This window comes from Phyllostomus hastatus, unplaced genomic scaffold (genome assembly GCF_019186645.2).
Source record: "Phyllostomus hastatus isolate PE091 unplaced genomic scaffold, TTU_PhHast_1.1 phas_scaffold_78, whole genome shotgun sequence".
Classification (NCBI taxonomy): Eukaryota; Metazoa; Chordata; class Mammalia; order Chiroptera; family Phyllostomidae; genus Phyllostomus; species Phyllostomus hastatus.
In genome coordinates this window covers 35,497,979-35,510,495 of record NW_025334041.1, presented here as the reverse complement: position 1 = coordinate 35,510,495, position 12,517 = coordinate 35,497,979, and the positions used below count along the sequence as shown (strand labels likewise).

General features: G+C 40.1%; 1 protein-coding gene across 1 annotated transcript in view; it reads right to left on the bottom strand.

The window, feature by feature from the left end:
- The window catches only part of ELAPOR2 (endosome-lysosome associated apoptosis and autophagy regulator family member 2), a 183,760-nt gene that overhangs the window by 27,181 nt on the left and 144,062 nt on the right, over nt 1-12,517 (bottom strand). Inside the window, exons 17-18 of the mRNA XM_045828926.1 lie at nt 8,896-8,992; nt 8,092-8,193 (exon numbers count right to left, since the gene is read on the bottom strand). Coding sequence (XP_045684882.1) covers nt 8,092-8,193; nt 8,896-8,992 — 199 coding nt within the window. The remainder of the gene's footprint in view (nt 1-8,091; nt 8,194-8,895; nt 8,993-12,517) is intronic.

Below are 12,517 nucleotides of genomic sequence, written 5' to 3'. Positions count from 1 at the left end.
GCAATATATTCTTTGGACAAGGTACAAGGTGCACCAGATAATCTCCAAAGTCCACTCCTGCTCTCAGATTTCATCTACCACAGAATCATGCTGTTAAGTTTTTATCTAAAATGTCTCACACCCTCCAGGCATTTGGTGGAATTAGAAACCAGTGGCATTTGCCAGACCAGACACAGGCTGATGTTCGCAATCTCAGCCCTACTAATTTGCTGCTCTCTCTGAATTTCACATGAAATACAAAGAACACATATTTCCCCTTTTCTCCTGCCTCATTCACTGTCTGTTAAGAGTGTCATTTTTCCAAGGCTGGGCGTCTTACGACATTTTCCCAGGTTACCGAGATACAGAGCCCCAATCAACATTACTACTGCCAGTTGCCTTTGCCTGGTTTGCCAAGACTCTTGGCCAAGATGCTACCTGCAGGCAGATTCCCTTGTGATCTGCCAGTCTCACTGTTGAGGCTTCTTGATCAGCACGAGAGACTGCTCAAGGCAATTGCCTGGTTAGCACCTTCCTCTCTCTCCTTGAGAATTTAAAGCTCCCACAGCACCCCCAAAATGCTAGTTAAATCCTCTTCAAAAGTAGCCTAAGTATGTGGCTTAGTTAACATTTCTTTTTCATTAGGAGAAACTGCGAATCTTTATTCAGCCTTGCAGCTAAAGATAATTCTAATTATTGCAGAACAAGCTGCTGTTGCTCCTGTTCTGATCCCAGAGCTCCCCCTTGTGCCCTGATGGGAAATTGATTCAAAAAAAAAACTAAAGACCCACAATATAGATTCTGGGGTTCAAGCAGTTCCCTAAGGTGGTGGTCCTCAAACTTCAGTGTGTATCACAAGTATAAAATAAAGTTTTATCAAGATATCGGTGAAGAAATCCACCCTGTAAACCACGACATTTTAAAATAGCTTATCAGAAAACTAAAATGCAGAACAAAGTTCCAGAATCTGTCTGGGCCGGGTGGGGGGGGGGGGGGCGGGGGGCGGGGAGCCAAATCTCTAAAACATGGGTTAATATCAGTGCTTCTCAAATAGACACCCCAAGGTATTCTGCTGTGGGTGATCTTTAAAAGACAGTTAAGTTCCCTAAGTAAAAAAAAAAAACTACTACAGGTCAACTTTCCTCTCCTTACAACCAACAGCAACAAAAAAAGCAGTTTCTAGATACCATCATTTAACATAGACTACTTTTTTTACTCTTACTTTAAAGAATCAAAACCCACCTTGGGATAGTTAGAGATATACATTTCCAAAGGATAGGCCTAGTCTTTAGCCACATTATCTGCTTGAGTCTGAGATCGAGAGGAGGCTTCAGAAGTCATCCATGGGGGCCCCTCGGGACTAGACCCAGAGGGGTCGGTTGCTAGGGCCAAAAAGGACCTCAGAAGTGCTCAAGTAAAGAGAACAAGCATGTGAACTCAGAGCCATATGGTGGGACATCAGAGAACAAAGAAAGAAAACTCAAAACACACCTTCTCATTAAAAAAGTGTGGTTTGCTGCCTCAACCTTCACATGGATGCTGGCCCAGGGACCTTCCACCATGTGATACTGTGGCGTTCAGAACAAACCACCCCAAGATGTGCCTCAGTGGTATGCAGATTACTTGAGCTCAAGGCAATTTTAGCTTCAGGCTCAAAAAACTTTGGCCCTTCCCTTTAACTACTATCTATAAAGCAGAGCAAAGTTCTATTTACTAAAGCTCTGCTCTTCTTATCATCCTGCAACGACCCTTTGAAGCCCCCAAGGTTCATTACCTCATCCCTAGCTCAGGAAGTCTTATGTACCTCTGTGCCCCTTTCTGTCCCTGAACCTCTTCTGCATGGGGGTCTCGGACTCTCTCATGTTATGTGGGGTTCCAATGCATATGTGTGTATTAAGTATGGTTATTTTCTCTTAATCTGCCTCATGTCTATTTGATGACTAGACCAGCCAAAAGAATCTTGAGGGCGGAGGAACATTTGTTCCTCCCCCACAATCCTGACGTAACATGAGCAGAATAACTTAAGATCTTTCAAGGGTTACTGTAAAACTATCAAAAAACAAGATTAAATCAATCATTTTCTTTTAAAAATATAAACTTTGCTAGCTATTGAAGGAAAATCTGGGACTTCCAGGCAAGATGGCAGCACAGGAAAATGTGGTATTTGCCACATCAAAATTACAGCTAAACTACAGAACAACCATCATTCAGAAACACCTGCAATCTGGCTAAATGCAAGTCCTACAACTAGGGAATTAGCCACATCGAGATTGGTAGGAGAGGCAGAGATGGGAATGAGATGGTCCCATACCCATAATTGGTGGATAAAAATTGGGAGGAGATCTTGGCCACAGAGGCCTCCTGAGGAGTGAGAGGTCCCAGCCCCACACCAGACCCCCCCATACTAAGGCTCCAGTGCCAGGAAGAGAATTCCCCATAACTTCTGACTATAAAAACCAGCAGGGATTGAGGCTGAGGGAGACGGAGGGCTTCAGGAGTCCCAGGCAGTTCCTCCTTTTTTCCTTGAAATATATTTTATAATTATGCTATTACAGTTGTCCCATTTTTTCTCCCCTCTATTCACCTCCACCCTGTACCCCACCCATCAGCATGCCCCCTCCCTTTAGCTCATGTCCATGGGTCATACATATAAGTTCTTTGGCTTCTCCATTTCCTATACTATTCTTATCCTCCCCCTGTCTATTTTGTACCTATCATTTATGCTTCTTATTCCCTGTACCTTTTCCTCTATTCTCCCCCTCCCCCCTCCCTACTGATAACCCTCCATGTGATCTCCATTTTTGTGATTCTGTTCCTATTCTAGTTGTTTGCTTGGCTTGTTTTTGTTTTTGTTTTGTTTTTTAGGTTCAGTTGATAGTTGTGAGTTTGTTGTCATTTTCCTATTCATAGTTTTAACCATCTTCTTTTTCTTAGATAAGTCCCTTTAACATTTCATATAATAAGGGCTTAGTGATGATGAACTCCTCTAACTTTACCTTATCTGGGAAGAACTTTATCTGCCTTTCCATTCTAAATGATGGCTTTGCTGGATAGAGTAATCTTGGACGTAGGTCCTTGTCTTTCATGACTGAATACTTCTTTCTAGCCTCCTCTTGCTTTCAAGATTCCTTTTGAGAAATAAGCTGATAGTCTTATGGGAACTCCTTTGCAGGTAACTCTCTCCTTTTCTCTTGCTGCTTTTAAGATTTTCTCTTTATCTTTAATCTTGAGTAACATAATTATTATGTGCCTTGGTGTTTGCTTCCTTGGGTCCAACTTCTTTGGGACTCTCTGAGCTTCCTGAACTTCCTAGAAATCTATTTCCTTTGACAGATTAGGGAAGTTCTCCTTCATTATTTTTTCAAATAAGTTTTCAATTTCTTGCTCTTCCTCTTCTCCTTCTGGCACCCCTATGATTCAGATGTTCAAGTGTTTAAAGTTGTCCCAGAGGTTCCTAAGCCTCTTCTCATTTTTTGGAATTTTTATTTCTTCATTCTATTCTGGTTGAATGTTTATTTCTTCCTTGGGCTCCAAATCATTGATTTGAGTCCCTGTTTCCTTCCCTTTACAGTTAGTTCCCTATATATTTTTCTTTATTTCACTTTGCATAGCCTTCACTTTTTCCTCTATTTTGTGACCATACTCAACCATTTCTGTGAGCATCCTGACTACCAGTGTTTTGAACTCTACATCTGATAGGTTGGCTATCTCTTCATCACTTAGTTCTATTTTTGGAACTTTGATCTGTTCTTTCATTTGGGCCATATTTTTTTGTCTCCACATGCCTGTTACATAGTAAGGGGAGGAGTCTTAGGTACTTGCCAGTGCGGGACAACCCACAGTTCTGCCTTGTGGTTCTGTATGTGCTGTAAGGGTCAGAGAGGGAACAATGTCACTTGCTCAGCTCTTGGCTAGCTTTCAGTCACTTCCCCTCTACCCACAAGCAAATTGAGCTGTTCTTATGCTGATTCCCAGGTGGAAGGGTTTGTGTACATTCTAGTACCCTGTGGGTCTCTCAACAAACTCTCCTGTGAGACCAGGAGTTTCTCCTGTCGCCACCCCCAGAGGTTTTGAGGCTTTATTTCCCTGAGCTGGAACCTTAGGTTGCATAGTCAGTCTTGCTCCTCAGTTGTTCCTCCAGGTTTATCCTCATGCAAATGTGGTACTGCCTGGTCCACCAGTCTCTATGCATCCTCTCCCCACTGGATGCCTATCTCTGCCCCTCCTACCAGTCTGAATGAATGTTTCTTTAACTCTTTGGTTTTTGGACTTCCATACAATTCAATTTTCTGGCAGTTCTGGTTATTTTTTTGTTTTTAAATTTGTTGTTGTCCTTCTTTTAGTTGTGTAAGGAGGCAAAGTATATCTACCTATGCCTCCATCTTGGCCAAAAGTCTCAGGCAGTTCCTCTTAAAGGGCCTGCATATAGATTTACTCTGTCTCACTCCTTCTGAGCTACAGTGATGGGGCAGCTTGAAAGGCAACAGGGACATACAGGGAGTAACAAAATTGTCTGGCTCTGGGGTAGGAGCTCAGGGCAGCTTTTTCCCTGAGAGAAGTACTGGCAGAGACCATTGTTCCTTTGATAAGCCTTCCCCTCAAAGAGCCTGAAGGTGGGTAACATATTTGGTGAGTCCCTGAGGTCCCATCCCACCCAACTTTCAAGCTCACCCAAGCTGTTTCCAGTGGCTTTTCTATAGGAATGGCCTGTCTTGGCTCATGCTTCAGATTTCAGAAAAAAAAAAATCTCAAATAAGCAACAGCTGGCCTCAGTATGTCTTCTACTTCTCACTAAGTGGTCCCAACCCTGGCACTAGCAGCAGCTAGCTTTGGTAAACAGCTTGGCTTCCTCTGGGCATCTGTAAGCCCAGCACAAGTAGCAGCCACCTGCATATTACTTTTTAGCTCATGCCAGGTGGCCCCAGGCACAACACAGATAGTGTCTGATCTTGGCCTGTACCTCCAGGAAGGCCCCAGAGTCAATGCCTCCAGTGTACAGCTTCAGAGTACTTCAAAGTATCACCACCCAACCATCTCCACAAGTGACACACTCAAGAGGTAGACTGAGAGGGCATCCAAGCCCTGATGAAGTAAGTCCTGCTTTGTGGCGTGAGCTCCTGCACAGCTGAAATTCCACAGTGGTCAGAGGCTGGTAGTTGCAGCCAGTCCTTATAGCTGATAAGCCGGGGGGTAAATCCCTCCCACTGATGTGCCAGCAGCAATCAAGGCTCAACTACAACAAGAGGGTATACACAGCCCACATTGGGGGGCACACCTCAAATACCCAGCCTGGGTGATTGGGGAAGCTGTGTCACTGAGCACTACAGAATACCTACTACATTATGCCAGTCTACCAAACCTGGAAGACATAGCAACTCTAATACACAGAAACAAACACAGGAAGGCTGCCAAAATGAGGAGACAAAGAAACATGGCCCAAATAAAAGAACAGAACAAAACTCAAGAAAAGGAGCTAAGTAAAATGCCCTGGCCAGGTGGCTCAGTTGGTTGGAGCATCATCCTATACACCAAAAGGTCATGGGATCAATTTCTGATCAGGGCACACACCTAGGTTTTGGTTTCAATCCCCAATCAGGGCATGTGTGGGAAGCAGCTAATCAATGTTTCTCTCTCACATCAATTTCTCTAGCTCATCAATAAACATCTGTGGGTGCAAATTAAAAAAAAAAGAACTAAGCAAAATGGAGACAAGCAATCTACTAGGTACAGAGTTCAAAACACCGGTTATAAAGAATTTAGTGAGAACCTCAACAGCATAAAAAAGGACCAGTCAGAAATAAAGCATACACTTACTGAAGTGAAGAAGAATTTACAGGGAATCAACAGATGAAGCTGAGAATCAGCTTGTGGTTTAAAATATAAGGAAGCAAAAAAAACACCCAATCAGAACTGCAAAAAGAAAAAAAGAATGAAAAAAGTGGGGACAGTACTTTCAAGAGCCCCTGTGACAACTTCAAGTGTACCAACATTTGCATTATGGGGGTGCCAAAATGAGAAGAGAGAGAGCAAGAAATTGCAAACCTATTTGAAAAAATGGCAGAAAACTTCCCTAACTTGGTGAAGGAAATATACATACAAATCCAGGAAGCACAGAGAGTCCCAAACAAGTTAGACCCAAAGAAGACCACACCAAGACACATCACAATTAAAATACAAAAGATTAAAGACAAAGAGAGAATCTTAAAAGCTGCAAGAGAATATCAGTTAGTTCCTTACAAGGGAGCTCCCATAAGACTGTCATCTGATTTCTCAAAAGAAACTTTGTAGGCTAGAAGGGATTGGCAAGAAATATTCAAAGTGATGAAAAGTAAGGACCTATAACCAAGATTACTTTACACAGCAAAGCTATCATTTAGAATCAAATGATAGATGAAGAAATATGAAAAAATAAGAAAAAGCTAAAGGAATTCATCACCACCAAAGTATTCTTACATGAAATGTTAAAAGGTCTTCTTTAAGAATAAAAAAAGACGAGAACCACGTGTTTTGGCTGAGTGGGGACTCCCTCCACCCTGGGAGAGAGAACCATGCAGTCTTTAGCAGAGTGGGGACCCCCACAGCTTTAGAAGGGGGAACCACCACTCGGCTTTAGCAGAGATCCCGGTGACACAGCTGATGATGCCGGGAACCAAGGGAGGCCTACTAGCCAAGATGGATTACTGGGAAGAACTGGAGGCTGCCTGAGCCATGGACTTCTATTTCTTTTCCTGAGATATGGTACCCCAGACTGGGCAGAGGGGGGAAGGAAGGACTGTGTGTATTTATTGGTGTTTTAAGGGACTTTGGGATTTTGATGAAGACATTAGGTCACTACTTTAAGTCTGTATAGCATTAAATAAACATTTCCTTTCCTTTTCACAAAAAGAAAGAATAAAAAAGATAAAACCTATAAACAACAAAATGGCAATAAGTACATATATACCAACAACTGACTCTAAAAAAAAACAAAAAACAAAATAAACAAACAAGCAGAACAGAAAGAGAAGCATAGATACAGAGAACATTTTGATGGTTGCCAGATGGGAGAGGGGTTAGTGGAATGGATGTGAAAGGTGAAGGAATTAAGAAGCCCAGATTGGTTGTTTCAGAATGCCCATGGGGGTGCAAAGTACAGCATTGGGAATATAGTCCACAACATTCTAATAACTATGTATGGTGTCAGATGGGTCCGAGGTTGATCAGGACCATCACCTGCTTATGTAATGTCCAATCACTGGGGTGTATACCTAAAGCTCATATAATAATGTAAGCCAACTTAAAAAATAAAAATGATTTTAAAATTGAATAAAATAAAACCCACTTAAGGTCCAGAAAAATTACAAAATAAATAATCTACATACTGAACAATTAATAATTGTGAAAAATAAAAATCAGGAGACATTAAAGTGTCGCTCATGCCATGAAAGCAATCTTTATTTAAGCTGACAGTTCTTCTGAGTCCATGAAATTGTTTACTTTCTTTTAGCATTCTCACACAAAGTGAACTATATTAAACAGATCTAGAGTGTGGACAGCTGTTGCCTCAATGCCAATCCAGTTAAATGAACTATATTATGTATTCTGTAGGTCAGACTACACCTCAGTGATTTCACCAACATTTATTGGAAACTCAAGAGTTAGAAATAGATCATACAAATTATCTATCCTGGCCCCATTGCCTTACCGAGAAAGAAACTATAACTTACAGGTTAGATGATTAAATCTAAATCACCCAAATAATTCATTGGTTATAAAGAACTGTAACCCAGTAAAGTTTCCAATCCAGCTCTCAAAGAAGTTAAGGCAAAATAGTAAGAATAAATACAAGGATACAAACCACATAACTATATATTGCTTAAAAAATGTTTAAGAGATTAACACACTCAGGCAAACAGGGTGAGAATGTGTCAATGAGGAGACTGGGAAGTATTGAGATGGGGCAAGGACCTCCAAATCGGCACTCAGCACATCACTACAACAAAAATCTAAAGATTCTTCTGTCCTCTTTCTGCTTTGCATCCACAGAGATTATGCTATAAAATATTAAGATTCTAGAGTTTTGCTTCCTCTCAATAAATACAAATGTAAATAATTATTTAGAAATAATAATACCTGGGGACTGAAATCACACCAGCTCCCAGTTTAGTAGGATTGCATCTCATTTTCACAGCAGTTGACCGGCCATTAACACAAGATGTTGTAGTTGTAGAAGACCTATTATAAAGAAATTATCATTTTACAAAATACATATGACACAGATTACAAAGATAAAAATATCCTGCATATAACTTCTATGCTATAAAAACAAATGAAAAAGAAAAATGTATCAAAGTTCACTAATTTAGCATTTTCTTGCATGCTAATTGATTTTATTATTTTTAATTCTATCTTTATTACATTTTTTCATTATCATTTAGCCCCCTTATACTCCCCTCTGCCCAGCAACCACCACACTGTTGTCCATGTCTATGAGCCCTTTTTCTTTTTTGCTCAATCCCTCCACCCCCTAAACCCCCTACCACTAGCTGTTATACAAATGATGTCATTTGCTTGGAAAAGTTGACTATTTCCCCAGGTAAAGTGATAAGCTACAATCAAGGTCTTTAGTAAAGCTTTTAGAATTATAATCAAAAGAAATTTTAAAGGAAAAAATGTCATACCCACTCAGGATGATGTTTTGATGTATAAATTACAAATAAGTACTGCCTACATGAAAGAGTCTACTGCCTAATTTAAAATATCATATATATGAGAGAAATTATATAAGGCCTTCAAACTATTCCATGTGTCCTACTTTTTACTAAGGCTTTTTATGTAATAACCAATTACTGCTTATTAATTATAAACTACTATGCCAGCACCCTGAAGTGACATTTATTTTTTAAAAATGTGAAGGGAAACAGCATCTTCACTTACTTGTAAAAGAAATGCACATCTGGTATTCGGCTTGGTGAGACTGGGAACATATCTTCTTTTATATTAATATTTTGCAATGTGTTTTCAATTGTCACTCCTAGATAACAAAAAAAAAAAGATATTATTGAGCCATATGGGAAAATTAAGTTTATTTAGTTTCTGTATATCTGAATAAAAAATAGCTTTACTTTGACACTGTCACTTTATAAGAAATATTGTATTAAATTAATGTATTCATGGTAAGAATAAGAAACTTTCCAAAGTCTCTGAAAAAAATAAAAGATTCTACTCCCTAGCTTTGTAATTTTATTTAAGTCACTTTACTTCCCTGGGTCTTTATGTCCTGAATTTTTATTTTATTAAAATATGTTTTATTGATTATGCTATTAGAGTTGTCCCAATTTTTCCACATCCCCCCACTACCCAGTACCCCCATTCCCTCCAGCAATCCCTTCTTAGTTCATGTCCATGTGTCAGGCATACAAGTTCTTTGGCTACTCCATTTCCTATGCTGTTCTTAACATCCACCTATCTATTTTGTACCTACCAATTTGTGCTTCTTAATTCCTGTACCTTTTCTCCCATTCTCTCCATTTCCCCTCTCAGCTAATAACCCTCAAATTGATCTCCATATGATTCTGTTCCTGTTGTGCTTGTTTGCTTAGTTTATTTTTTAGATTCACTTGTTGATAGTTATGAATTTATTGCTATTTTAATATTCATAGTTTTGATCTTTTTCTTATATAATTCCCTTTAACATTTCATATAATAATGGCTTGGCAATGATGAACTCTTCTAACTTTACCTTGTCTGGGAAGTACTTTATCTGCCCTTCATTCTAAATGATAGCTTTGCTGTATAGAGTAATCTAGGTTGTAGGTCTTTGCTTTTCATCACTTTAAATACTTCTTGCCAATCCCTGCTAGCCTGCAAAGTTTCTTCTGAGAAATCAGCTGACAGTCTTATGGGACCTCCTTTGTAGGTAACTATCTGCTTTTCTCTTGCTGTTTTTAATGGTCTCTCTTTATCTTGAAACTTTTGCATTTTGTGATGTGTCTTGGTGTGGGCTTCTTTGGGCCTAACTTGTTTGGGACTCTCTGTGCTTCCTGGACTTCTATGTCTATTTCCTTCACCAAATTAAGAAAGCTTTCTTTCATTATTTTTTCAAATAAGTTCTCAACTTCTTGCTCTTCTGCTCGTTCTGGAACCCCTATGGTTCAGGTGTTGGTACATTTAAAGATGTTCTAGAGGCTCCTTAGCCAAACCTCTGGGTTGGTTTTTTCATTCATTTTTCTTCTTGCTGTTCTGCTTGAATGCTTTTTTATTCCTTTTGTTCCAAATCATTGATTGAAACCCAGCTTCATCACCTCCACTGTTGGTTCCCAGTAGATTTTTCATTATTTTACTTAATGTAACCTTCATTTCTGCCTGGGTCTTTTTTATGCTGTTGTAATACCCAGTGATTTCTTTGAGTATCCTGATATCCAGTGTTTCAAATGCTGCATCTGATAGGTTGCTTATCTCCATTTCGTTTAGTTCTTTTCTTGGAGTTTTGTTCTGTTATTTCATTTGGGCCATGTTTCTTTGTCTCCTCAATTTGGCAGCCTCCCTGTGTTTGTATCTGTGCATTAGATAGCTGCTTTGACTGCTGTCATAGTAGCATGGCCTGTTGTAGAAAAGCACACCTGTAAGTTGTATGGTGCGGAGCCTTAGGTAATCATCAGGGTGGGGCAACCTGTTTCACTGCTTTGTGGCTCTGTGTGGGAGATAACTTAGAGAGTGGACAATGCTGCTGCCTGGCCTCTGGAGATTTCTCTGGGAGGAAGTTGCCTCCCAGCACTATCCCTGTTGCCAATCACTTTGTTTTCTCCCTGTATGTCACTGGTGCCTTCCAGCTGTTGCCCTGGTGCTGAATCCCAAATGTGGTGGATCTGCATAAGTCCTAAGACCATTACAGGCCCTTTAAGAGGAATCTTCTCAGGAAGCTGCAATTTCTTCCACCACCACAATTTCTACTGGTTTTTATAGCTAGAAGTTATGGAGATTTATCTTCCAGGCACTGGAACCTGGGGCTGGGTGGGCTGGTTTGGGGCTGGGATCCTTTTGTCCCAAGATATCCCTCCTGACTTTTAATGTGAATATGGGACTGCCTTTTCCATGTGTCTTCACCTGTCTGTACCACTCTACCTCTCCCCACCTCTCTGCCTCTCCCACCCTGCTACCCATCTGGATGAATGTGGCTTTTTTAAACCCTTGGTTGTCATATTTCCATACAGATTAATTTTCTGATGAATGTGGGTGATATTTGTTCTGTAGTCTAGTTGTAATTTTTGCTGTAGTTTTGCAAGGAGGCAAAGCGTGTTTACCTATACCTCCATCTTGATCGGAAGTCCAGCTGTTCATTTTTATTCTACTGAAAGTCACCCTTGACTGCTTGGAGGTCATACATGAGGAACCTCTGACAGTGTAGCAGGAGGAGGGCTAGCAAAAGAGACAGGGCACTGGGGACCAGTAAAAGACTTTTAGAGGTGCCTTGTGAAGCCCACTGGAGCCGATGCTGCAGAACATGATTCCACCTGACCTGGAGTCTCTGTGGGGGGACTAAGGAGTAGGAGAAACAAAGGCAGAGGGACTGATGACCACACAGGTATACTTCCAGTGGGGCAGCAAATCTAGCAATGGTTTCTACTTCAGGGGTCTCCTGTGCTGAATCTTTAAAATGCATGAAATATTTAGAGGATCTCTAAAGTCCCTTCTAGTTCTAACATTTGAACAATCTACTATTATAATACTCAGCCTCTGGTGAGTTTTGTCGAACGAGTTGGTCTACTTGGCTAATAGAGCTTTTTGTTCACATTCATTACAGGCATTATTTGACAAAAAAAAATCCTTGTGTCCTAATAATTTCAAAAAATAACTCCAAAATTTGCTTAATCTAAATGTAAGGCATTTTCCTCTGGCAAAATGATGACAGGGCTAAAATGCAAGGAATAACAGCACCTTTTGCTTCCGACACAGAGTTTGGATGCTGATTGCAAGCTTGGCAACTGACCTTGGTGCTGAAAACTAGAGCTGAATTCCTCTGGAATTTATAGCAATGATTCCTAAATCTGGCTGCATATTAGAATCATCTAAGGAGCTTGTTAAATTTTTGGATTGTTATATGCCTTATTAAGTTACTAATCCCAACCCCAGAAGTCTAATGAACGTGATCCCTAGGAATTACTAATCACGACCAGAATTCATCTTAAAACTTTCCTATGTTCTTCACACCACAAAGATAGACAAGCAGATGGGGAATAAAACTCAGCACATTTACCTTTGCTACTTGTCACCAGCTTACTTCTGATATGAAAAAAGATGATGAACTCCAATGGCAGATACTATGATTTAGGTTTAAGTCATGTCTGTTTACTGTTCTTTTGTTTATAGTTCTGGTCATAAATTATTTTGTCTCTTAAACTCCTAGAGAGTCTGATAGACAGACTCTCAGAAAGCAAAACACATATCACATATGGGTTAACACATAAATTTAGAAGTTTCTTGTATTCATGGAGATTAATCAATAGACCTCACTTGTAAGGGCTTTTTTGACCATGCCACAAAATGATGATTTAGAATC